Source organism: Uranotaenia lowii, chromosome 2 (assembly GCF_029784155.1).
Source record: "Uranotaenia lowii strain MFRU-FL chromosome 2, ASM2978415v1, whole genome shotgun sequence".
Classification (NCBI taxonomy): domain Eukaryota; kingdom Metazoa; phylum Arthropoda; class Insecta; order Diptera; family Culicidae; genus Uranotaenia; species Uranotaenia lowii.
Window position 1 is genome coordinate 76596903 of NC_073692.1, and position 27039 is coordinate 76623941.

Sequence of the window (27039 nt, forward strand, 5' to 3'; positions counted from 1 at the left end):
GAAGTTCCACCAGGTCACTCCACAAAGGATTGGATTGGCTACCGAAATCTATGGGAAAATCAAACCAATCTCCCTTTTGTTGTTGTCCAAGCCCTTATCCTGGCTGACCTGGGTCAGTTGAAAGAGAGATTGGTGAGGCGATTCAATGTTTTCTGCAGCAACAATCTTTCCAGGAAGCCAGGCCCAGTCGCCCCCGGAGTAGCCACACAAATTTGGTCAAACAAAAGCCACTTCCGGGTTGTGGGACCAAGCTTGTTGACCAAAGACTCTTTTTTATACATTCACATTTCGGTTTTTCACTCCCACAGCAATCGATAGCCTCTGGGAAAACCTAGGGTCTGGTGTTTTCCAGGCTAGCCCTGGCAAATATACAGTCGATTTCAATTTATCACTCGAACCGGGGTCCTTTTGAAATGTTGACGACATCGATGAATGAGGAGTGGGCGGGGCGTTACCGGAAATGGGTCCCTGATAGGAGGAAAGGAAAAAAGAAACCAAGAAAACAGGAAGTTTTCCCATGGCAGAACCGGAGCATTCTTACTGAAACAGGTATCGAGCTGCTCAGCTGGCTTTGTAGGTTGCCATCATCAATCATTCGCTTATATGCTTGGAGCTTGGGGACGATAGATTCATCGCATTTCCTGTGTATGGCCAGAAAGCCCCTAGTTAAATCATGAAGTTGTAGGGAAATGACATAAAATAAGCTACAACGATCCAATATCAATTATGTATCGATTTTTGCTTCAGAAAATTCGAAAGAAAAATTTATTGTCCTAATGCATTTGATGATTTTCTTCTATTCTTTCGGAATATTTTAAAGCCAAAATTAGCTTAAATCACATTCAGCTTCATTCCTGAAACGAACTCTAATCAATTTAGGTTCCGATTTATGCAATTATTTTCAAAACCGATCTGTGTGTGTCCATTATGACATCGGACATGTTACGTTCCTCATACAATCTAATAACGATTTTCAAATAATCTCTGGCCGACCGCATCATTTACCGCATGCCATCCGCAGGTGTAATCAGTTCGACATCGGATTATCCATTCGTCTTCAAAACCCGAACCCAGACCCAGACCCACCAAACCCCAGAGCTCAGCTCTGACTGAATTATCTAAACCTCCGCCATCAACGGGGTTGACCTCATTCACCTACATAGGTTCGTACCAATCCCATTAAAAGCAGAAAATTCTGCTCGAAAATAGATTTTTGTGGTACATTAATTGGCGGACAGTTTGCCTCCGGGCAAGATTTGTGGTCAACCACGTTTCAATGCGTTTTGTGTCGAAAACCGGTGGAGGGGCTAGAATTTAGCAAAATTGATAACCGTGTTGTGTGCCGGAAAGTTTAAACGCACTAACTGACTGGCAAACGGACAAAAAAGTTAAACCAAGACAGGCTTAGGTATAAGGAACAAATTGGTTTGATTAAATTAGTCTTAACAAATGAATTAGGAAGGAAATTGTAAAAAAGTAAACAGAAAAAAATTTTTTAACTTTCAAATGATACAATCGAAGAAGGTTTCCAATTCTATCCATATGCAAGGAAGGAATTGCTTCATATAATCATAGAAAAATTTCTCATATTGAAATACCATTCCATGCCAAATTTTATTCCATTTGCTTGATTAGTTCTCGAGTTTTGCAAAAACTTGAAATAGAGTCCTCTCTATTTTCTCATTGGATGGAAGGGTGCGTAATAGATATTCATGGAAATATTTCTCGTAGTCAAATATTCTTTGATGCCAATTTTGGTATTATTTGCTCGATTAGTTCTCGAGTTATGGAAAAAGATTGTTTGGAAGTCCCCGTTGCTTCTTTATATCTTTCCGCCAAAACAAAGGAGGGGCTTCAATCCATCATAAAAACAATCCCCATATTAAAATACCTTTACATACAAAATTTGGTTGGGCTTGTGATATAACTCAGTTGGCAAGTCTGTTGCCTCCTGAGCCGATGTCCGCGAGTTGAAGCCCAAGAGTAAACATCGAACGCAGTTGTACCGGATAGTTTTTCAATAACGATCCGCAGACTGCAACGTTGATAAAGTCGCGAATGCCATAATGATGGTAAAACGACTATAATCGAAACAAATAGAAAAAAAAAAAATACAAAATTTGGACAGACAGACAGGCAGACAGACAGACAGACAGACAGACAGACAGACAGACAGACAGACAGACCGACAGACAGACAGACAGACAGACAGACAGACAGACAGACAGACCGACAGACAGACAGACAGACAGACAGACAGACAGACAGATTTTGTCAATTTTGTCTCAATTTTGTCAATTTTGTCAATTTTGTCAATTTTGTCAATTTTGTCAATTTTGTCAATTTTGTCAATTTTGTCAATTTTGTCAATTTTGTCAATTTTGTCAATTTTGTCAATTTTGTCAATTTTGTCAATTTTGTCAATTTTGTCAATTTTGTCAATTTTGTCAATTTTGTCAATTTTGTCAATTTTGTCAATTTTGTCAATTTTGTCAATTTTGTCAATTTTGTCAATTTTGTCAATTTTGTCAATTTTGTCAATTTTGTCAATTTTGTCAATTTTGTCAATTTTGTCAATTTTGTCAATTTTGTCAATTTTGTCAATTTTGTCAATTTTGTCAATTTTGTCAATTTTGTCAATTTTGTCAATTTTGTCAATTTTGTCAATTTTGTCAATTTTGTCAATTTTGTCAATTTTGTCAATTTTGTCAATTTTGTCAATTTTGTCAATTTTGTCAATTTTGTCAATTTTGTCAATTTTGTCAATTTTGTCAATTTTGTCAATTTTGTCAATTTTGTCAATTTTGTCAATTTTGTCAATTTTGTCAATTTTGTCAATTTTGTCAATTTTGTCAATTTTGTCAATTTTGTCAATTTTGTCAATTTTGTCAATTTTGTCAATATTGTCAATTTTGTCAATTTTGTCAATTTTGTCAATTTTGTCAATTTTGTCAATTTTGTCAATTTTGCCAATTTTGTCAATTTTGTCAATTTTGTCAATTTTGTCAATTTTGTCAATTTTGTCAATTTTGTCAATTTTGTCAATTTTGTCGATTTTGTCAATTTTGTCAATTTTGTAAATTTTGTCAATTTTGTCAATTTTGTCAATTTTGTCAATTTTGTCAATTTTGTCAATTTTGTCAATTTTGTCAATTTTGTCAATTTTGTCAATTTTGTCAATTTTGTCAATTTTGTCAATTTTGTCAATTTTGTCAATTTTGTCAATTTTGTCAATTTTGTCAATTTTGTCAATTTTGTCAATTTTGTCAATTTTGTCAATTTTGTCAATTTTGTCAATTTTGTCAATTTTGTCAATTTTGTCAATTTTGTCAATTTTGTCAATTTTGTCAATTTTGTCAATTTTGTCAATTTTGTCAATTTTGTCAATTTTGTCAATTTTGTAAATTTTGTCAATATTTTCAATTTTCAATTTTGTCAATTTTTTCAATTTTGTCAATTTTGTCAATTTTGTCAATTTTGTCAATTTTGTCAATTTTGTCAATTTTGTCAATTTTGTCAATTTTGTCAATTTTGTCAATTTTGTCAATTTTGTCAATTTTGTCAATTTTGTCAATTTTGTAAATTTTGTCAATTTTGTCAATTTTTTCAATTTTGTCAATTTTGTCAATTTTGTTAATTTTGTCAATTTTGTCAATTTTGTCAATTTTGTCAATTTTGTCAATTTTGTCAATTTTGTCAATTTTGTCAATTTTGTCAATATTGTCGATTTTGTCAATTTTGTCAATTTTGTCAATTTTGTCAATTTTGTCAATTTTGACAATTTTGTCAATGTTGTCGATTTTTTCAATTTTGTCAATTTTGTCAATTTTGTCAATTTTGTCAATTTTGTCAATTCTGTCAATTTTGTCAATTTTGTCAATTTTGTCAATTTTGTCAATTTTGTCAATTTTGTCAATTTTGTCAATTTTGTCAATTTTGTCAATTTTTTCAATTTTGTCAATTTTGTCAATTTTGTCAATTTTGTCAATTTTGTCAATTTTGTCAATTTTGTCAATTTTGTCAATTTTGTCAATTTTGTCAATTTTGTCAATTTTGTCAATTTTGTCAATTTTGTCAATTTTGTCAATTTTGTCAATTTTGTCAATTTTGTCAATTTTGTCAATTTTGTCAATTTTGTCAATTTTGTCAATTTTGTCAATTTTGTCAATTTTGTCAATTTTGTCAATTTTGTCAATTTTGTCAATTTTGTTATTTTTGTTATTTTTGCCATTTTTGTCATTTTTGTAATTTTTGTCATTTTTGTCATTTTTGTCATTTTTGTCATTTTTGTCATTTTTGTCATTTTTGTCATTTTTGTCATTTTTGTCATTTTTGTCATTTTTGTCATTTTTGTCATTTTTGTCATTTTTGTCATTTTTGTCATTTTTGTCATTTTTGTCATTTTTGTCATTTTTGTCATTTTTGTCATTTTTGTCATTTTTGTCATTTTTGTCATTTTTGTCATTTTTGTCATTTTTGTCATTTTTGTCATTTTTGTCATTTTTGTCATTTTTGTCATTTTTGTCATTTTTGTCATTTTTGTCATTTTTGTCATTTTTGTCATTTTTGTCATTTTTGTCATTTTTGTCATTTTTGTCATTTTTGTCATTTTTGTCATTTTTGTCATTTTTGTCATTTTTGTCATTTTTGTCATTTTTGTCATTTTTGTCATTTTTGTCATTTTTGTCATTTTTGTCATTTTTGTCATTTTTGTCATTTTTGTCATTTTTGTCATTTTTGTCATTTTTGTCATTTTTGTCATTTTTGTCATTTTTGTCATTTTTGTCATTTTTGTCATTTTTGTCATTTTTGTCATTTTTGTCATTTTTGTCATTTTTGTCATTTTTGTCATTTTTGTCATTTTTGTCATTTTTGTCATTTTTGTCATTTTTGTCATTTTTGTCATTTTTGTCATTTTTGTCATTTTTGTCATTTTTGTCATTTTTGTCATTTTTGTCATTTTTGTCATTTTTGTCATTTTTGTCATTTTTGTCATTTTTGTCATTTTTGTCATTTTTGTCATTTTTGTCATTTTTGTCATTTTTGTCATTTTTGTCATTTCCTGAAGAGGTTCCAAACTAAAATATTTCATTTTTAACGATTAAAGCTTGAACCTCAAAAAACGAAACCAAATGAACAAATTGTAGAAGTTATTCAAATATTTGTACCAATAGTTTTCTCTAGATATTCCTTGGTTGACTAACTGAATCGGAATTTGATTGGCCTGTAAAACGTGTGTGAATTTCAATCAAATCTAAAACACAGTCCCAAATCAAAACAAAATCTTAAGGGTCACTTCCTTTCCAGGAGTTTCAGAAATGTTGAGGTGATGTTTTGAAACCGTCAAAGGCGACCAAACAAGTCGTCCCAGAAGAAAGGAAAAATATGAGTCTCAAAATGCCCAAAGTGCCAACGGAATAACATCTCATTCTCTTTTGAAGTTCGGACAGGGGGAAAAATGGTTGCCAAGTTTTTGTTCTGTTTTGAGGATGTTTTTTTCACCTAACCTTTCTTTTGCCAGCCGGAGTTGGGTTTCTTTATTCTTGCGAAAAACAGTGCAGTATGAGCGGTTTTCTGAAGATTGGTTTTTGGGTGGCAAAACTTTGACAAGGGCAAAAACAAATTTGATTTGCGCAAAATTTACCAAATTGCTTTCCAATGACCTTGCGGAAAACTTTTTTTTTCTACCTTCTACCCAGCTCTGGAAAACATGCAGCCATTGATGTTTTCCCTGAATGGTGGGCCTTTGTTGAAAAATTGGGATAACTGCTCAGTGGTTGAACTTTTGACTTGCTGACCAGCAACGGTCGAGAGAAAATTTTGGGCAAGCTGATTGAATGATTATTGATTTACTTTCAATAGTTTGATTAACCTATTGAGCTTGTTGCCTTTGCTGCCTTGAACTTTTGGCTGTGTTTTGTTTTTCTCATTTTTATTTTTCCAATCAATTAACATTTGGTATGAATGAGAGGTGGAGTTTTTCAAGTAACTGAATTATGAAGGTAATCAGGATATTGTTTCTTTTGCACAAATTTGTTATTCGTCTGTTTAAATTCCTGAAAAAGTTGATAACACTTGATAACCCATCCTATTGATCCCATATGTTACTCGATGTATCGCCCGAATTTCCTTTAACAATCCGTGTGTTCCCGGAAGCACCGTCTTCAGCAATCCGAAAATACTATAAATAAATCGCTCAACCACAGTCGATTGAAAGCTTCTCTGTTCGAGCCATTGAATGCGATAATACCCAGTAACGAGCTAAATCCGGTATGCACCGGATTCGCACAATTTCCTTGCAAAATTGCTGCACGGGAGCTTTCGTCTGTGAGATGTTGCTCTAGCTGCTTCTCTCTTCTTCTGGGACGGGGCTGGAAGAAGTCTAGGAAGGGTTCCTGGAAGGATCTGGAGCCGTCTGTTGAGGTGGAATCGCTCAAGCAGACAGCCCAGAACCGATTCACCCGAGTGTGGCAACAACGCTGAAGGAAAACGGGAAATGTGGCCGTCTTCTTTAGTGTTATGCTAGCAGTTTGGCAAGATGTTTCGACGGATGCACAGTGGTCCAAAATGCGAAAAACGTGATCGTTGCTTATAACTTTTTTAGGTCACATTTTAGCATATCGGTGTCTTCGGAGAAGTTTGTCAGTAAAATCAGCTTTATAATAAAAAACTATTATTTTTCTGATTAATCCCTCTACAAGTGAGATAAAATTTCTAACTTCTCTGTTATAGGTTTTAGCTCTTTAATGTCATCGACAAACTTGTCAAAAGTCAAATTTTCTACAACTTTGTCTCAGATGCCAAGTTTCTAAAATAATTATTATTCGAGATATCGGCCAAATAAGAAACTTAACCTCTAAAAATCAGTTTTCCAATAATAACTTTTTTCAGTAAATTTTAAGTTTAATAAAATGTTCCACAAAGTTGTTTGTCTTACTAAAATACACCACTTTGTTGAACATTTCAAGTTTGTAAAATGTGGTACTGCAGAGCTATGTTAAAAAAATTACCGAAAATTGGGCTTTTTCACGCCTTATTTTACAAACACCGGGCAACATCGGGCAGCCCGCTTTAGATGCAAAATAAAGTCGAAGGTTTTGTCTACAAGATGCAGGTACAATCGTCAGTATCCACTTGTATCCAAGCGAGATATATCAATTTTACTTTTCCATGTTTGCATTAAAAACAACGATTTCTATGAAAGCACATACAGCGCATTCTACTAGGTACGTGTGTTTTCTTCTAGCTTTTCCCTGCGCGATGTCAGAAGCAAAGGTTTGGAAGCGCATTTGTATTATTAGCATCTCCAGCCTGTAGAGGATATCTATTTTAATTGAACACACAATAACCTGTAGGGGAGAGTGGGGTATCGTGGGCCATGGGGAAACGTGGGCCACTTTTAATATCTCAGATGTGTGTTGAGATAAAAATCTCAAACCAACCGTCATCGTCGTAGCTTTGCGTGAGCATCTATTCCTATATGTTGTTGACTGAAATGCGCATCATATGCGTCTTTTATTTATCAAGCTAAAAAAAGTTAGATAAATTTACTTACATAATTAAAAAAAACACCCGCTAATTTCATCGATGGGGAACCTAAAGTGCATAACAAAAATATGCTCATACGCTTATGGTCTTAGTTTTGTCATGATCTTTCACGTGGAAAAGGAATTTTTGATGAAACATCAATAAGTCACACAAACGCAATCAATTTGCAAATCATAGCTTATGGGGAATCGTGGGCCACACATCTAGAATCACCTATATTATTATGTTTTTATACACATTCAGAACTTAAAATACGTTTTTCCTATCTGCAAAGTTTTCGTATGCCAAATGAAGTGTTATGAAAAATATTTTGTCCATCCTATATTAGAAATTTTGCCAAAACGTTCGCGAGCCAAGTTTTGGAATCTATGCGATCATACACAGTTCTCTTTTTTATTTCATCATCTGAAATTGCTTTAAAATAACAAAATGAATTAGGAAATCACAGTTTTGGGTCAACTCATAAACTTTGCATGTTATTTGGTCAATTTGGATTTGGTGGCCCACGATTCCCCACCATTTTCCAAAATCCAAAAAATATTGCTTCTTTTCAAACAGTCAAAACTTGAGGAAAATAACTTATTAAAATTTTCACAAAAATATCTTATGATACCTTGAAAATGTACAAAACCATACCAGTTTTTATTTTCATTTTATCTACTATAATAAAGAAGTTATGGAACAACGAAAAAAAGTGGCCCATGATTCCCCACTCTCCCATACTAATAATACAAATGCGCTTCCAAACCTTTGCTTCTGACATCGCGCAGGGAAAAGCTAAAAGAAAACACACGTACCTAGTAGAATGCGCTGTATGTGCTTTCATAGAAATCGTTGTTTTTAATGCAAACATGGAAAAGTAAAATTGATGTATCTCGCTTGGATACAAGTGGATACTGACGATTGTACCTGCATCTTGTAGACGAAACCTTCGACTTTATTTTGCATCTAAAGCAGGCTGCCCGATGTTGCCCGGTGTTTGTAAAATAAGGCGTGAAAAAGCCCTATTTTCGGTAATTTTTTTAACATAGCTCTGCAGTATCACACTTTACAAACTTGAAATGTTCAACAAAGTGGTGTATTTTAGTAAGACAAACAACTTTGTGGAACATTTTATTAAACTTAAAATTTACTGAAAAAAGTTATTATTGAAAAACTGATTTTTAGAGGTTAAGTTTCTTATTTGGCCGATATATCGAATAATAATTATTTTAGAAACTTGGCATCTGAGACAAAGTTGTAGAAAATTTGACTTTTAACAAGTATGTCGAAGACATTAAAGAGCTAAAACCTATAACAGAGAAGTTAGAAATTTTATCTCACTTGTAGGGGGATTAATCAGAAAAATAATAGTTTTTTATTATAGAACTGATTTTACTGACAAACTTCTCCGAAGACACCAATATGCTAAAATGTGAACTAAAAAAGTTATAAGCAACGATCACGTTTTTCGCATTTTGGACCACTGTGGGATGGCGGGAAGTCGGTTTATTGTGGTAGTTCATTTCAGAACATGGTTATTGTTGATCTAGGTTTTTTTTCAAAAACTTGTGATTTGAACAACACTGAAAGTAGTCCGAATTTTCAATATTTTCATCCACATTTGGAACTGAAAGAAGTAATAAAATAAATAAATGTTTAAAAATTGAAATTTCTATACACAGATGATTTAGGAAAACACAACTTTTGATGTATTCAATTTGTTTTTTTGTGTATCGGTATTTAAGAAGAATTTGCCCAATTTAAATTAAAAAAAAGTGAGGGATGCTTAGTTTTAAAAAGGGGAAAAAAATAGCCGAAACTAACAGTGCACAATGAGGGAAAAATTGCATAAACTGCGAAAAAATTCAATATTTTCCCTCCTACTTATACGAACCAAATCTAACTTTCCTTTAGAGAAAATGTCGTTAAATCAATTGAACATAGATTCAGATGCCGCACTAGCTTACGAACGGAGATATAGTTCCTGTTTTATCCCTTAATTCCCGTATATTTTTTTTAAATCCAGAAAAACACTGGTATGAAGAAAAATAGAGATCCTTGATATCCTTTTTTGTAAGAACATTTTAAGGTTATGAAATTTTATAGACGAACAAATATAGATTACGGTGAATAATCTCTTCATATCTATTTGTTTACATACATATTTCGGAAAAAGCAGGCTCGAGCCTGAAAATTTAAAACCAAATGAGACTAAGAACATATGTATTCGTGGTCTATTCTTGGGTCTAATTTATACAAGAATTGAACCAAAGAAATTAGACCCGATCCAATGAAAAAACTGGCAACTGCACTCGTGTTCCATTAACTGTCAAACGGTTTAGAACTACTCAAATTGGATCCAAATCTCATCAGTTTTGGATCAATCCTTATACCAGCTCTAAAAAAAGTTGAGTTGAAACTGGTATAATGGATCACCAGTGCGGTTGCTCGCTTCAGAATTTGGGTCTAAACCGGCTGTTTGGACCACGGATACAGGTGCTCTAAATAATCTTGTGTAATTTTTTCCGAGAAATCAAGTGAAGGCTGTTTGAGCCACCGCACGCTTCGATAAATGGAGTAATGGCTGATTTTACTCCCAATTTCTCTACATTTTTTCAACAAGGGCTAAGTGGGGTAATAATAAACAAACGCCATAAGCGCCGTTAGAGTCATAATAGGAACTGAAAACTGATCAGATGTGATAGTCTGTCATTCTATTGATAAGTTACAGTAATAACTTGCAAACCTAACTATGCAAATTTTGTAGTTATTAACAAAATTCATGTCTCTGAGAAACGAATATCATTTTGAGACGTGTCTTATCAATTGACTTCCGCATCAATGTCAATGGAGATAAAATTTTCTTTTAAAAGTTTTAATTTAGTTATGGATGCTTGATGTGGTGTAAGAAGAATTTCTGTTAAAACAAATTTCCACCCACGCCCAAAGAAGTGTTCATATTTAACCCCTTTTTCTAAACACGTTTTTTCTGAGCATTGGTTGATGGTTAAAATTCACTATTTTCCGTCAAAATCACGATAGCTATTCTAACCTTGAAAATAAGCCTAAAACATTAATTTAAAAGTTTTTTAGAATTTTGGATCTGCGATGATATGAAAAGATGCCTCCCACCTATGTAAAACTGAAAATAGCTAATAACTTTCTAACAGCAAACTTTAAAAATCAACAAATCTCACTACAATGCACTGTTTAGAGGTGGTTTTAATCTAGGAATAAAGCCAATGGGGATTTTTTTTTATTATCTGACGGGTTTGCGCCGGGGGTCTTCAGATTTTCCCCAAAATTGAAAATTTGGTTCATTTTTGCGACTTAAAAACATGTGTATTTTTTCAGATTTCTAGCACTTTTATTTTTTGAGTTAGCTTCGGTTTGATTTTTTTGAAAATAAAAAATAACCATTTTTCAAAGCTACATAACTCTGTTATTTTTCAACGGAAATTAAAAAATAGCACATCAAAATGCATTGAAATTTTAACAGCTTTCCAACTAAAATAGTTGAAAAAAATTAAATATTGACCTTCAACATGAAAAGTTGTAAACAAACTTTAAATGGCGTCTAAAAGTACCGTCTGCACCACCGAATATTTTGCAAAAAATACCGTTGAATAGCTCAATTTATGATGCAACTTTCATCTGAAGACATCAAAGTGGGCCATCAATTCCTTGAAGAGTTATGAAAGAAATAATGACAATAAATCTCTTTTTCTGCGACGAAAACGAACAACTGCACTCACATATGGAGGTAGCGCGCACTTCTAACAACATGGAAACAAAAGAACATATCAAAGCAGGTATAAACACTATTTTTTCGTGCTTTGTACACTGCCTCTACTCTCATAACAGTCCCATATGAATTTTCGTCATTTTAGGTATACATAGAGCTTCAAAATAAAACACTAAAAAAGAGGTTTTGTTCTAGAAGTTTCGTAAAAAATTATCAATTTGTGGCTTTCTCATATGAAATATACCCGAATAACAGTCTCATATGTGAAACACCACGGATTTGGTTACTTTTCAATGCTTCTTTCGGCGAAATAGTCTTTGATTTATTGCTGTGAATCATTTAAAAAAATAAAATTCGCTTGATGTCGAATGATGCACACTAGTTTTCGAAGGCAGGTCTGACTTCCTTAGAAATGACTTCCTGAGCGAAAAACTATCGGATGCAATCAAAAATCGTAAAAAGCTTCAACATACAATGTGGAATTTACGATATTTTTCCAGAAGTATGTTTCTTTTTCTGAAAATTGAATTTAGAAGTTCAAAAACGATCAAATTTAAATCTTAGAAAGTAGCTTGGTGAGAAAAAATACCCTGTATGGGACTGTTATGCGAGTAGATTTGAAAAAGGTTTCAAATATGGTCGATTAACAGTCCCATAATGAATAAAAATGGTGCGCTCGACCTTACCAATAACCCAATTTCGAAAATTTCAGGTCTTACGATTTATTATGACAACCTAGAAATGATTTTCGTTTATGCCGAAAGTGGTGATCACAATTTAAGAATGTATTTCAAAACAGGAAAAGCTGATTTTCTTGCTTGCTTGTTTTTGCATATGGGACTGTTATGAAAGTAGGGGCGGTAGAGTGTTGCAGCTAAACTAACTTCATGTAATATTCAAAAATCTAATAACTTATTTGTTTATACCCAGTTTTGTACTAGGTCACAACAAGTTTTGCGAATTTTGCTGTCCTTTTGAGAAGTTTATGCGCTCAGTTTTGCATCCGTAATTCCCCAGATTTGATTTAAAATGGACGGTGGAACACTGAAGATTCGTTTGTGAGCAATCAAGGTAGCAGAACACTGACGACGAGTTATGTTCGTTCTAGTATGGTAAACCTCAAAACTGGGCGAATGGAGAAAACGAATACGGTAAAAGTATCATATTTTCAATGCCATATTACCTACAATGGGAATGATGCTTTTTACAGCCTGGGCTGGCCATACTGAGCTCTTCGATTATTTCTACATTTTGGTGTTCAGTGCTTAGCTCCCGATATAAAAACTATGTAAAGCACGTCTATATTTCATTTTTTAATCACATTTGTGTGATCCCAAACACAGGGACTGAACCTTTTACTATTGGCATTGATTATGCTTCACAATGATCTTTGATCGAAAAGTAAATAAGTTATATACCATATGACCAGGTTGTAAAAGCAACATTCCCATTATTTTTTATATCACATTAACAATACAATACTAAGAAATTTGGTTCAAATTTAAAGCCAGCTATGCCGCAAACACTCTACAAAGCACGAAAAAGTAGTGTTTTTTACCTGCTTTGGTAAGTTCTTTTGTTTCCATGTTGTTAGAAGTGCGCGCTACCTCCATATGTGAGTGTAGTTGTTCGACCATTGTTTGTTCTCGTCGCAAAAAGAGAGATTTATTGTCATTATTTCTTTCATAACTCTTCAAGGAATTGATGGCCCACTTTGGTGTCTTCAGATGAAAATTGCATCATAAATTGAGCTATACAACGGTATTTTTTGCAAAATATTCGGTGGTGCAGACGGTACTTTTAGACGCCATTTAAAGTTTGTTTACAACTTTTCATGTTGAAGGTCAATATTTAATTTTTTTCAACTATTTTAGTTGGAAAGCTGTTAAAATTTCAATGCATTTTGATGTGCTATTTTTTAATTTCCGTTGAAAAATAACAGAGTTATGTAGCTTTGAAAAATGGTTATTTTTTATTTTCAAAAAAATCAAACCGAAGCTAACTCAAAAAATAAAAAAGTTAGAAATCTGAAAAAATACACATGTTTTTAGGTCGCAAAAATGAACCAAATTTTCAATTTTGGGGAAAATCTGAAGACCCCCGGCGCAAATTGTCAGATAATAAAAAAAAATCCCCCAATATCAAATATCATCACGAAACAAAAATCGTAACAGTGTTCATAATTACCCCATAGACAAGGGGGTAATTATAAACAAAATTATGAACAAACGTTTTACGCTCACAAGTTGCAACATAAAAATAGGAAAAAAAAATCTAAAATGGAGAAGGGAACCAGTCATTTATTTTTGGTTACTTTTCAGAATTTTCAAATTAAAGAGATACTTGTTTAAGATAGTATAAAAAACTGAGTAATTTTGTTCATAATGACCCCACCTAGCTCTAATTAAGCAAAAACTCCATTTTCCGATGCGTGTGGTGGCACAAATAGCCTTCATTTCATCCCTCGAAAAAAAAATCATACCAGATAATTCATATTTGTTCCATAATTTTCATAGGTACGAACAAGCATTTGTCTAAACTTATTGAAAATGTTGGGAAATTGAGGGTAAAACAGCCTTAACTCCAGATTCAGATGCGAGCTGTGGCTCAAACAACCTTCATTCGATTTCTCAAAAAAACACACAAGAAAAGCTTCATTTGGTTCAAAAGTTTCAAGTCCGAGCATGTGTTTTTTTTAATTAACTGTAAGATGTAGGGAAATTGAAGGTAAAAACAGACATAACTTCAATTTATAATGTGTGCAGCGGCTCAAATAACCTTCATTCCTCGTAAAAAATAACATAACATAAGTAATATTTGGCTTAAAATTCTCAATCCCGAACAAGCTTTTCCAAGCTAAGGTAGCGGAATTGAGGGAAAAAAAGCCATAACTACCTTTTCCGATGCGTGCGGTGATGTAGACGGCAGTTTTTGGAACCATTTAAAGCAGGAGTAAACGTCCTTTTGACCCAATGACCCAATTTGAATTATAATCTTTCCGGCGGATTGCACTCAAAATATCACTTATTGAATATTTTAAAATTTTCATGGGTAGTGCTCGAAAAATACTAATATTCTTTTATATGAAATAACAAATTATTGACAAATTAAATGTGAAAACAAAAAAAAACATGAATTAAAACATTATTTATCTAAAGAGTTTGAAGAGATATTCAACACAATTTTATAAACACAAAACGAAAAATACCAGCCAAAATTGATGAAGTGCATAGTCTCAGTTTCTTTTTATAAAAATTGTTGAATAATTCAGCTTTTTGATTGACTTTAACTTTTTTGCAAAAATTAGTTTTTCAAAAACAAAAAAACATCATTTGATAAGATTTTTTTTAACAAAAAATGAAAATTTTTCGAAGCCTTTGTATTGTTCAAAAAAAATTTAAACCATTTTCTGAAGAAAATCACTTTAAAGTCTTCTCAAGCTATCTCACAGTAACAAGTTAGGGACGAATGCCTCCTGTGGAGTTAAAATACCTTAAAAAAAACAGTTATGAATTGTAGTAAGAAAAATATTTTTTTTTGGAAATCACTATCTTTCAAGCATCATATTTTATAACTTTATCAAAATTTATTGACTAAAATTTCTTTTTTTTTTTTGAACGTGTATGGAAATTTTTCCATAATTCAATTTTTCTTGAAGATGAAATTTTTTTTTCGCTACAAACGAAGAAATGCTTGTGTATTTTTACTTAAAACTCTGTTTGAGAAAAGTCGTCAAGATTTCAAAACAAGCAAATTTCAGTACTCAAACATGATTTCTTGAATTCCAGGTAAACTTCCTTTCAATGGTCCCTTAGAAAACCCACCATTAATAACTTGAGCGGCTGACTAAATAACAATAAGTTACTATTTCTCCTTTGGAAGTGTTTCAAATTGTATCGAAAGCTTATCCATATTTTTCCTTTCCTAATAGCCACCATTTGTTTCCCTTTTATTTTATAAAAAATTTCTTCCTAACAAACGGTGAAAATTTTTTTTTTTTAATTTGAAGTGTCGTATAAGTCATTGCATTGATATGTTTAGCCTGGTTGTTGAATTCATCGAAAAAACATCAAAATTTAGCTGATTAACTTTTTTTACAGAATTAGCAAAAATCATAATTTTATAGATTTTTAAACATATTCTGTCAAAAATTACACTCTTAATTTTATTTTTTATTTAAGATTTCATTAATTTTATAAATTCAATGAAGATACTACTGGGATAGGATTTTTAAAGCAAATCTTACTTTGATAATGTGGATTGCTTATTTTTATATAAAGTGACTCAGTTTAGTGATGAAAAGTTTTGAAATTTCTGAAAATCGTCGTTCCAGACTTTTTCAGTCAAATCACAGATTTTATTTTTGTCAAGATCTCATCTCGAGTGTTGTCGATAAGAACCCTTGATATTGAAGAACGAAAATAGTTATATAGTAAATCTGAATTAAAAAAACCTAATATTTTTTTTGATATTTTTTATTACAATTTTGCTTTATGAAAAATACAACAAATTCTCAAAATACTGGAAAAAATTAACTTTTTAAATAATTGTGAGTCAAATTTATATTTGATCAAGTTACTGGCATACCATTTTGATAAGGTTTAGTATGGACTGGTATTTTTTTTAAATAGCAAGCTATAAAAAAAAGTCGAAAAAAATTTTTTGAAAAAAGCTAGAAAAAAGCGAGCCAACCAAGTGCCTTTCGAGAGCCGATTGTTGCTCATCTCTGTTTTCAAGCTTATTAATTTTTTTTTAGAATTTTTCATAAAAAATCTGATCAAATGTCAGAGCGTTTTAATGTGCAATTTTATGATTCTTTAATTAGTATCTTGATCTATTTTAACCCAGACTGGTAACTGAATGTTAAATATATTTATTTAAGGAAATTGGTGACTGCCCGAGAAATATTTATATAGGATAGTTAAAGCACCAGGAAGTTTTGAGGTGATATCATTGAGCCAATCCTTCAATCTGAGTAAAGTTTTTTACGGCATTTTTTTTAATAAAAAATCCTAAAAGTTATTTCATGATGTGAAAACCTGTGTCATCATCGATTCAAAATGAGGAAATAATATCGACTTTCTTAACATGTTTTTTTGTTTTGATTGAAGTCGTTTTACCATCATTATGCCATTCGTGACTTTGTATCAACGTTGCAGTTGGCGGACAGTTGTTGAAAAACTTATCAAGTAGAACTTTGTTTGATGTTTTCTTTTGGGCACGGACCCGAGGAAATCGGCTCAGGAGGCAACTAACTTGCCAGCTGAGCTTCATCATAACAATCCCTGTTCTTAACAGAATGATGCCACACAAATATTATCAATATTCTTTTTTATATGCATTCGTATCGAAAGAATCTAATTTGTTATCAAAATAGTTAGCAGAATCCTTATTCCACGTCAGAATTTTCTGAAGATGAAAATAATATTATAGATAGGATAAGTGAAATTCAAAAATTGTTTTGAAAAAAATGTTATAACAAGGAAGTAAGTTTAATCTTTGTTTTCATTACTTCTATTACATCTTATAAATGGTTATCAAAAGATTTGAGCCACCAGATGCTAAACATTTAAGTATTTTTTTTTCAATGTATTTAAATTGTATTAGCAAACAAAAATTTTAACAGAAATGTTGAAAATTGTTAAAAAAAATCGATCCCATGAATTTGGAAATTTTTAACTAGGAATCGTTCTAAAATGGGTATTTTTGGATACTTGAAGGTTCATATTAATCACAATTTCTTTAATAGATGCACCCTAACTTTTTGAAGCTTTGCCAATCAGGCCAATTAATGAAGTTTTTCGATTTTATTAGTTTCGCCAAACCTATACCGAAATTTTTTTTTGATCGTGATAAAATCGGACAAATTTATCAAGCTCTTGTACTAGAAAGCAAGATAGAATGTAATTGCAATTTCTCAAACACATTGAGTCTGGCATTACATCTGCTAAGCTTGATAATGAATCTTCCCATTTCAGATGCTTTGTGGTTCTTTCAATGATACAAAGCATCATTAATGATGAGCACAAAAATACATGCAATTGAAAAGCACAAAAAGTAAAATGCATTGTACATGTTTCGCAACTGCCATTTTCTTGGCAGATGAAGCACATAAAATGGGGAAAAGTAAAAAGAGAGTTAAAAAAAATCGCAAAACTAAAATAATGGAAACGGGAACGATTCACCATTTCTTCTTTTGCAAAGGAAAGAAAAGAGCATTCCGAGTCCTACTTCCTTCGTGTGACGAGTCAAGTCTATCGACCGATTTTTATTCTTTCGATTCAACTAGCTGTTCCTATATATATTTTTTCTTTAAAGCTATTCCACAATGTAGCAATTATTTCCTTCGTTTTACCAATTGCTCTTCACTTTGGAGAAATAGAAGCTCATTTTAACGCTTGGTTGCCTAATTTGGCGGTAATTTTTGCATCGATAAATACACTCTCGACTTTTCCAGAATGGCACCAGAAATTGGATGCTCTGCGCGAATGATGTAGGTATTAAAAGGGATCTAAAATGTGTTTTTTTTTATTAAGTTTCAGTCAACCAAGTGCCTTTCGAGAGCCGAATGTTAAACAAGGGAACAAGTAGGAATTGAGTGATGATGAACTTTGTTACTCTTGTGTTTTGAACAGTATAGCGTCTTCTTATTTTCTCTGTTTTTATGTTGAGAACTTTTTGTTTTCCTTTGTCGCAACTTCTCACTTCTATTTTCATCTTAAAGGAATATCAAAAAGCCATCCGGATATTGATATGAATATTTTATCTCACCCACTATATACATAGATGGAATCGTATCCCTTGCACCAATCATAAATTATACTCTCTCCCACTAAGTGCTTCATTCTGGCAACATGTGCTTGCCGAAATGGAAAGCTTCCAGTTTCGTTCGAAGAAAATCAGGGAATAAAAAAAATCATCGAGACCACCCTTCTTCGAGAAGCTCTTTCCAAAAGTACGAACCCATCCGGTAGAAAGTAATAGATCTTCCCAAAGTATACGTGAGTTAGGTCCAATTGGTTTCATCTAGCTTGCTTGTTTCGGAGAATTGACATATTCAGGTGCTTCGTGTGTGGTGGTTGTTATTTGCCGAATCCCCTTATCGAGGAGAGAAGCTGTAGCAGAAATTGCACCGATTTACTTCAAAAACACACGATCGAGCCATGAAAAACGGCCAGGACATAAATATACGGCGAATAAATAAAAATGGAAACCTCTTTCGAACGGATCAACCGATTTTTGCATTTCCGGTTGCATCCGGAAGGGTTGCTAATTTTAATTATTAGTTTTTAAAAGATGAAAATTTGCTGTGAATAAAGGGTGATACGGTTAAAATTTGGTCAATATCAACATGACGTATTTCTTTAATATTTTGCATTTCAAAAACCTGAAAACCCCTCATTTTGAAGGTGTCCCAAGCAACCAAAAGTCACATATTTACTTGAATGAAGGCATTGAAAATGACATATTGGCTGACAAAGAGAATCAACTGCCCAATTTCTTTTTAGTGAAATTTATGTACTCATTAATGAACTTGAAAGTTGCAAAAGTGATTAATATGTACGTTGTATGTGACTTGTTTTGCCCAATTCCCATTAGTGAACTATATGTGCTCATTGACGAACTTGAAAGGTGCAAAAGTGATCTATACGTACGTTATACGGGACTTAAGTCACATAAAGGGCACAAAAGTGCCCAATACGGGATTTGGTAAGTCACATAAAGGGCACAAAAGTGCTCAAACGGGATTTGATAAGTCACAAAAAGTGCACTGATTTGCTTTCAAAATCAAATCACCTCTTCGAGTTTTAGTTTCAGTTCGAACAACATCTAGGCGTGGTCTCGTGGTAGCGTGTTCGATTCTCACCACGAAGGTCGGGGTTCGATCCCCAAGCAGGGCAAGTTTTTTTCAATAAGTAATTTTGTACATTAGTGACCATTCTGATGCGATATATGTAGGAAATGTAGAAAAGAAGCAATTGAGCAATTTGTAGAGTTTGAAATCCGGCGCGTGGCATCATGGCGGCACCGGTACAGAACACAGTAAATAATCAAGAGAAGGTGATAAGGAATATGAATTAAGAGGCCACTGGAAGCTGAATAGAAGATCATTAAACTTGTTTTGTAACTTGAAAGTATCAATAAGAACTTAAATTTTGAGCTGCATAGAACGTACTTCATATCAATGATGGGGCTGAGTAAGCGTTTTTGTACCTGTTTTATGAGACTTCTGGTTGCTTGGGGTGTGTGTGTGTGTAGAATGTTAGTCCTATTTTGATTTCGGAATCCACTATTCAGTTGTCAAAATGCTGTTCAAGGAAGAAGAGCAGCGTATCAAAATTTTGCTTGCGCATCGCGAAAATCCGAGCTACTCGCACGCAAAGCTGGCAAAATCGCTTAAAGTTGTCAAATCAACCGTTACAAATGTAATTAAAGTGTTTGGGGACCGTTTGTCGACAGCCAGGAAGTCTGGATCGGGTTGAAATCGAAAAGCGGAAGCCGCTGGACGACAAAGAGAGAGGTAGTTTCAAGGGGGGCGGGGGGGGGGGGTATCGTCTACAACCGTGCATCGAGCCAAAAAACGAGCCGGACTATCGACTTCCAAGAAGGTAGTGACTCCAACTCGCGATGATAAACAAAAGACAACGGCCAAAGCGCGATCCCGGAGGCTGTACACGACGATGCTGACGAAGTTTGACTGCGTGGTAATGGACGACGAAACCTACGTCAAAGCCGACTACAAGCAGCTTCCGGGACAGGAGTTTTATACGGCAAAAGGAAGGGGAAAAGTGTAGCAGATATTTTCAAGCACATGAAACTGTCAAAGTTCGCGAAGAAATATCTGGTTTGGCAAACCATCTGTACCTGTGGCTTGAAAAGCAGCATTTTCATAGCTTCCGGAACTTTCAACCAAGAAATTTACTTGAAAGAGTGTTTCAATAAACGTCTGCTGCCTTTCCTGAAGAAACACGGTTGTTCCGTACTGTTTTTGCCAGATTCGGCATCTTGCCATTACGGTAAAAAGGCCATGGAGTGGTACGTCGCCATCAACGTGCAGGTGGTTCCCAAGGACAAGAACCCTTCCAACACGCCAGAGCTTCACCCAATTGAGAAATACTGGGCTATTGTCAAGCGGAACCTAAAGAAGATCAAAAACACTGCTAAGGACGAGTAGCAGTTCAAGGCAAACTGGCTTTCTGCGGCGAAGAAGGTGGACAAGGTGGCTATACAAAATCTGATGGCAGGGTTTAAGCGTAAGGCCCGGCAATTCGGATTTGGAAAAGCGGAAGCCTAACCGAATATTTTTCCTGAATTTTATACTAATTAAACCTGAAAAAGAAATTTAATTTGATTTTTTAAATAAACGATTTTTCCGATTTACACGCGTTTTCCCTTGACCATATTTTGACCGTATCACCCTTTATATTGTTTAGAACTAAGTTAAAGATAACAATTTTTTATTAAATCGAAGATGAAACTATTTGTAATCTGTTTTTTAAATATCTTGAAGATCTTTCATTTTTTTTAGGTTATTAAAATGGTTTAATTTACTTTTATTTAAATGTAACAGCCACTTTAAATGGCCAAAGAGTCTATAAAACTAATCCTTAAAATTAAAAAAAAAAATATAATGGCTTCCTAAATATGGACCTTGAGAAAATGATCATTTGAACAAATATGTAAGTGTAGGTACTATGCAGTAAAGTGCAAGTGAAATTCTACCGTTTATGTTAATTAAGTTTTTCGATTTCCGAGATACCATGCGCCGCAAATTTTCACAAATACCTGATTTATTTCAAATGTCTTTTTTTATCATCGTTCGATTTTTCCTCGATGATTTTGTAGATATTGTAAACAAAAAAAAAGCATTTATATGCATCGTGATGAGATTCAAAAGTTCAAGCCTAATCAAACGCTGTAATTAAATAATCACACAAAACTGTTCATTCCATCAGTTGAAATCATGCAAGCAGTATGAATGTTTGGATAAGTTTCTACTTGTGGATTAAATAAGAAACAAAAATCAATATTCTTAATAGGAATGATTGAAGAACCTCTGAGATATTCTAAGAACAACAAACCTACTGAAATTCTTACCCAGAGTCTGAATTAACAAACATATAAAAGTAAAAAGAGGATCATGGCCACGCTATGCAAAATGAGGAATTTCAAATTTGGTTAAACTGTGAGTTTTTGGAATTTTTTGAAGCACACTTTCTTGAAGAGGTCTTTAATTTTTTTTTCCTGTATACAAAACTTGGTTTTTTATTGGTATATGCGAGTTTTTTTTTTTGATCAAATAAAGCTCATTTTCCATGTGAGAAAATTTTTTTTGAGAAACTCCAAATGAGCTTTCTCTTTGAAGTTAACTTGTAATACGGTCGGAAATATTGAAGTGAAATTTGATATCAGAGGGTCTTCGGGTCATAGTTTCAAGAATCTCACTTTCTATGGAAGGGAAGCCCCATACAAATTCAACTTTAAATGGGAAACAACTCGAACAATATTAAGACGAATTCATAAAAATTGATTCACAAGCTCGAAAAAGTCAAGGACGAGGAGATGAAGTTAAACATTTATTACGATTAAACATTGTTGGGTTTTTCGGTCTTTTATGAATATCAAACACCTTTTTTTTGAAATACCCGACGTTTCGACCATACTTAAAAGACCGAAAAAGCCAAAAATCTTTAATGATTAACATTCGTTCGAAAAATCAAACAAAATTTATTACGATTTATTAATTTAAATAAAAACGAAGTTTACTTGACCTGTTTAGCTCACTTTATAAAAAATATTAACATTTTTTTTTATTTTATTTTTGGTATAAAACTTGAGAAAAGATCTGATCTGGCACGGTTCTCCCGATTTCGATGAAAAAAGCCTGGATTTTGGCCCCGATTAAATCGGTGAACTTGCAAAACAAAACGAAAAATCGAATGAAGTTTAATATTAATTTTTTTTTGTTCTAGAATAAAGTTTGTTGAGCAAGTTTTTGCAAAATGATTAAATATTAACAATTTTCAGGAAATCTCAGTGCGATTTGCATATCTGCTGATGTGTTTCGTTTTGATAAAAAAAACTTCATGTTTTTTTTCCAGACTTCTAATGAATTTTTTCAAAGTTTTGATCAATTTTGATCGGGTTTTAAAAAAAAAAATCATAAATCAAATGCCTGGTTTTCGCAAGGTTTTTATAATGAAATAGTCCGGATTTTTACGGTCGGAAAAACTTCTGGCAAACGTCAAACACCAACTGATAGACAAGCTTATACCTCAGGTCGGAAAACCATCGAACTTCATAGTGCTTCTTTCAAAGTTTTAGAAAGTTGAACTATACCTTCTGTTAGTTATTTAATTTTTCAAGTGTCTTACCCTAGCCTTAGATTTCAAGAGTTTTTGTCAAGCTAATTCGGGTCATTCGGGTGTTTAATCTAAAAAATCTTTCAAAAACTGGACATTTAATTTGAAAGTTTTCATCGTTTAATCCGGGAAATATCTGGGCAAATTTTAGTAACACAATGAATTTTTATTATATAATCAAAAGAAAAAAATGCTTAAAACATCTGGAACAACAAGGAAAACTTTTGTTTGCATCGGGAAAAATGGAAAAAATCTGGAATTCTTTCTTATGCATAAACAATATTGGACCTATTCTAGACGCCTGTGCACCAGAAGTATTTTTTTTATTTTTCATATTCGTTATAATTCACATAAACCATTTGTAAGGTGAATTCATCAGCGATTGAAGAAGCAAAAATGAAATTCGACACATAAAAAACGAGATTCACACAATTCAGTTAGTTAATTTTGAATAACAAAATGTACATTTCGATGAATGCTTACAATTTTTCTTAATACACGGGTTATAATTAAATAAAAATTTTCTTTTCTCAAAACTTTGGCAACTGCAACTGATTTCAGGATGTCAAGACGTTTGTATGTATGTAGATAATCCACCATGGGTGCACGGATTCACCGCAGTTTCGCCAACGTATACGTTAATTTGCATCCTTTAGATTTTTAGTTAGGCCAATCTTCAATGCAAATCATCACATACCCGACACCATGGCTTCGTGTGAACTAACATGAAATGAAAATGTTTCGTGTAGGTGTATGTATTACTTGTAGAACGAGCAAACTGTTTCGCAGCCGTATAAAATTCATAGCATATTTAGGGTTAGGAATCTACGACTGGTATTCCGCATCCGTGTAGATACCTGCCCAGCTGGCAACTTTTTGTACGTTCTTATATAATATATTCAATCAATGAAATATTTGTATGGTAAAATAATCTTACCTTTTTACCTGTCATACCTCTAGACACTCTCAGCTTACCTTTAGCTGGAACCCACCTTGTTTACTTTCATAAAGTTGAATCTAACGACCCAAATGATAGAAAGTTATTAAGAAGACATGATTATTTACTCCCAATGAAAATTGCCTCTCTGCGGCTGATAGGCATGTTATTGAGAAAATTAAAACGAAAGAAGCAGGAGAAACAAGAAAGAAAAAAGATAATCGGAAATGCCTCACCGGGTTGGGTTTGAGTTTTTTCCATCGCTTTCTTCGATCCAGAATATGCGCCTATGCAATCCTATACAGTAAACGCGCATGCGCAGATGTAAGTTCTCTGTTTTTCGCGTTCCAAATTTGTTTGACCTGAGGCAGACATGTTCGGATATGTCTCGGCGATACATTCTTGGATGGTAAAAGACATCACTTATTTCACTCATAATAACAGACACTTAAATCAATTTAGAATTTCTGCCCACAACACTCATCGGGAATCGGGAATAATTAAAATGTTCCGAACATAACTTTTTTGTCACCCAGTTCACTACCGATAACCATCATCGCGACGCATCGTAGAATATTCTGCATAGTTCTAATATTCAAATGAACACAATTTCTTTAAATTTTCTATTTATTTTTTCTTAATCAACACACGATTCAAGCAAGCTTCACTAAACTTCATCTAACTATCGAAAAAAATTCTTTCATTCATTACTTTGCAATTTTTACCACCAATATCAGTTCACGAACGAACCGGAGAATAAAACAAAACGAACCGCACACGGCGAAAGCACGATGAAGACCGATTTCAGGATGTCAAGACATTTGGGGCTAATTTTTTTTTTATAGTTTACCATATGCAGAGGTTGGAATAAAGTTTTTTCTAAAGATGTGAACCAACGAAATTTTTATCCACTTTGTGTTTACAAATATTTCAATAAAAATTCAGGTTCTATTCAAACTTTTTAAGCGTCGTTCAATGTTTTCTACAGAATTAAATCGATTGAGAAATACAGAAATTACAACGAAATGAATGAAATGATGTGACGCAAAAAAAAACTACAACGCAACGCTGAAATATGTTATATAAATATGAAAAAACGAGGAAGTTAATAGACCGCAAACTTTTTTTGAGAAGCATAAGGTACTGTAACCATCCCTTATTCTGCGCAGATCTAAATTATGCGTACTTTGTGATTTTATAATTTTTTTTTCTCAATCCGAGGAGAAAAACCTGCATCAATCATGCTAAAACATTATCTCTAACCACATTTGTTCTATTTTTTAGTTGATTTTAAAATTTTACAAATTTATTGATTTTTTTCAATGCGCGGAATCAGGGTGTTTGCACAAAATTAAATAATTGAGTTATTTGGGATCAAAATTTGAAAAAAAAACGATAACTACTATTTTCTACAGTCTACTCTTTCAACTGTTTGAAATCTTGAAAAATTTATTAAATATTTCAAAAAAATACCTTAAAGTTTATTTATTTCCTTCTTCAGTTCTTTTGGAAAAAATCGGAGCTGGGATTGACAATTATAGAATTTCAAATTTATTTTACTAAGTAAAGCTTGATAAAAGAGAATTATTTGCTCAATTCAACCAACAATTTTGACCAACTTAAGAATCTTAACAAATATATACAATAACTTTGATTTGAACAGCCTTATTGAGATCCGAGGTTTAAAACTTCAAAATTGGATGAAAATCAATGCAAAAAAATAAAAATATTAAAAAAAAATACTGATTAGTATTCAACATATAGTAACATTCAACATGCTATGAAATTCATTAGAAACGAAAGTTTGTTAGTTGTTTCTTCTGCTCGTTGATTTATTTCGGACATTTTGAAGGGCAGTTTTAATAAGGCCGGTTTAAATATCGAAAATCTGTCACCTACTTCCTCTCACCCCGCTCCCCCCCCAATATTATTTTTGAAATCCAGAAAGGGGAAAAAATAAAGTTTTAAGAACGTTATGAAAAATTCTTTAAATTTATATAAAATTCAAACTATTCCAAGACCCTTAAGCAAACCGTGAAAGCTGGGATTTTTTTCATCATTTGTATCCGTGCTTTTGAAAAGTTTGAAATAAAATTACTCGATTTTTTTATTCTACAAAATTTAGATTGTTTGCCATTTATTGAACACATGGTTTTATTCAATTTATTCCAATATTTTTATTAAGCAAAACAACTTTACATACATAAGAACAACTCTTACTGGATATATTGAAATACCCAATTCTCAACGATTTTTTTTCTATGTTCTTAAACTTTAAAGAACTTTCGTAAACATACACCTTTACCCCCGAAGCAATTGAATGGCAACGCTGCTCTCGAAAGTGACCAACTTTTTTGTTCTTTTTATTTTCTCCTCTGTAGCAAAACATCACCCACATCTTCAATTTTTCTGTTCCTGTACTCCGTTTTAGTTGCCCGGCACCTGAAGCGTTATTCCTGGCGCCCCCGGTGTTTAGAATTTATTTCCTGTCTTTTGTTCGGCCAGAATTGATTTTCTCTTCCTGTTTGGCATCGCAGCTGGTTGTGTGTGTGTGGGTGTGGGTGAATGAGGGGCAAAGTCATCGCTTTGCTCCGGAGAGAGCTTAGCTGTTTGTTCAATTGGAAACGAGCAAAATCTGCTACGGTTTACTGAATGCAAATACGAAGAACTTTGCCCGGGCGAGCGCCTTCCTGTTTTTTTTTTTTGGGAGGAGGGGAGTTTTCCGCTTTCTCGGGTATGGGAACTTGTTCCGGGTACAAGCTGTGCATCCGGCAACTGAGAGTATGGGTACGGCCAAGGGAATCCTTACAAATTCAATTTCCAGGCGATCAAATATTTTCCACCCCCGAAAGCTTTTGTGAGATTTCTGTCATATTGGGGAGAGGCTATTTTTTCATCTTTGCAACCAAAGCATCAAACAATCATCAGCCATTCAAAAATAAAAAAAAGCGATGCGGGCGTAAAAATAAAACAATTTCTAACAGAAAAAAACTTTCGATCTGCTTTATTTCATTTCAGCTTCATGCAACACTCGCTGGTATCACTGGATATTTCGGACAATCAACTGCAAGGACTGCCTCTCGATTCACTCAAAAATGTCCACACTCTAAGCCGATTAGTGGCCCAAAGGTAAGTGACTCTGTGTGGGATTGGGTGCGGAATTCTGGTGGCCACTAAGGCTCATTGATAGGGAACCAATCCAACTGGTCCAGATCTCAGTTAACAGGAAGCTTGATGCCGAAATAATCCTGGCCTGATATAAGAACCAGCTGAATAGAAACAATATCAAAGATTTTGTTTAATATTTTAACCTTAAATGAAATACAGAATTAGTAATGGAAATATGCTCGATATTTTTGATATATATCAAAAAGAAACACCGAAATTATTCTTGAATCAGAGGAAAAATTGTTGCAAAAAAAAAAAACATTCTAGCATACATTATTGTTATGATGACAAAAATG

General features: G+C 33.1%; 1 protein-coding gene across 1 annotated transcript in view; it reads left to right on the forward strand.

The window, feature by feature from the left end:
• LOC129741575 (uncharacterized) overlaps positions 1 to 26708 on the forward strand; it is a 531269-nt gene extending 504561 nt beyond the window's left edge. The window contains exon 4 of the mRNA XM_055733311.1: positions 26594 to 26708. Coding sequence (XP_055589286.1) covers positions 26594 to 26708 — 115 coding nt within the window. The remainder of the gene's footprint in view (positions 1 to 26593) is intronic.
• The last annotated feature ends 331 nt before the right edge of the window (positions 26709 to 27039 follow it).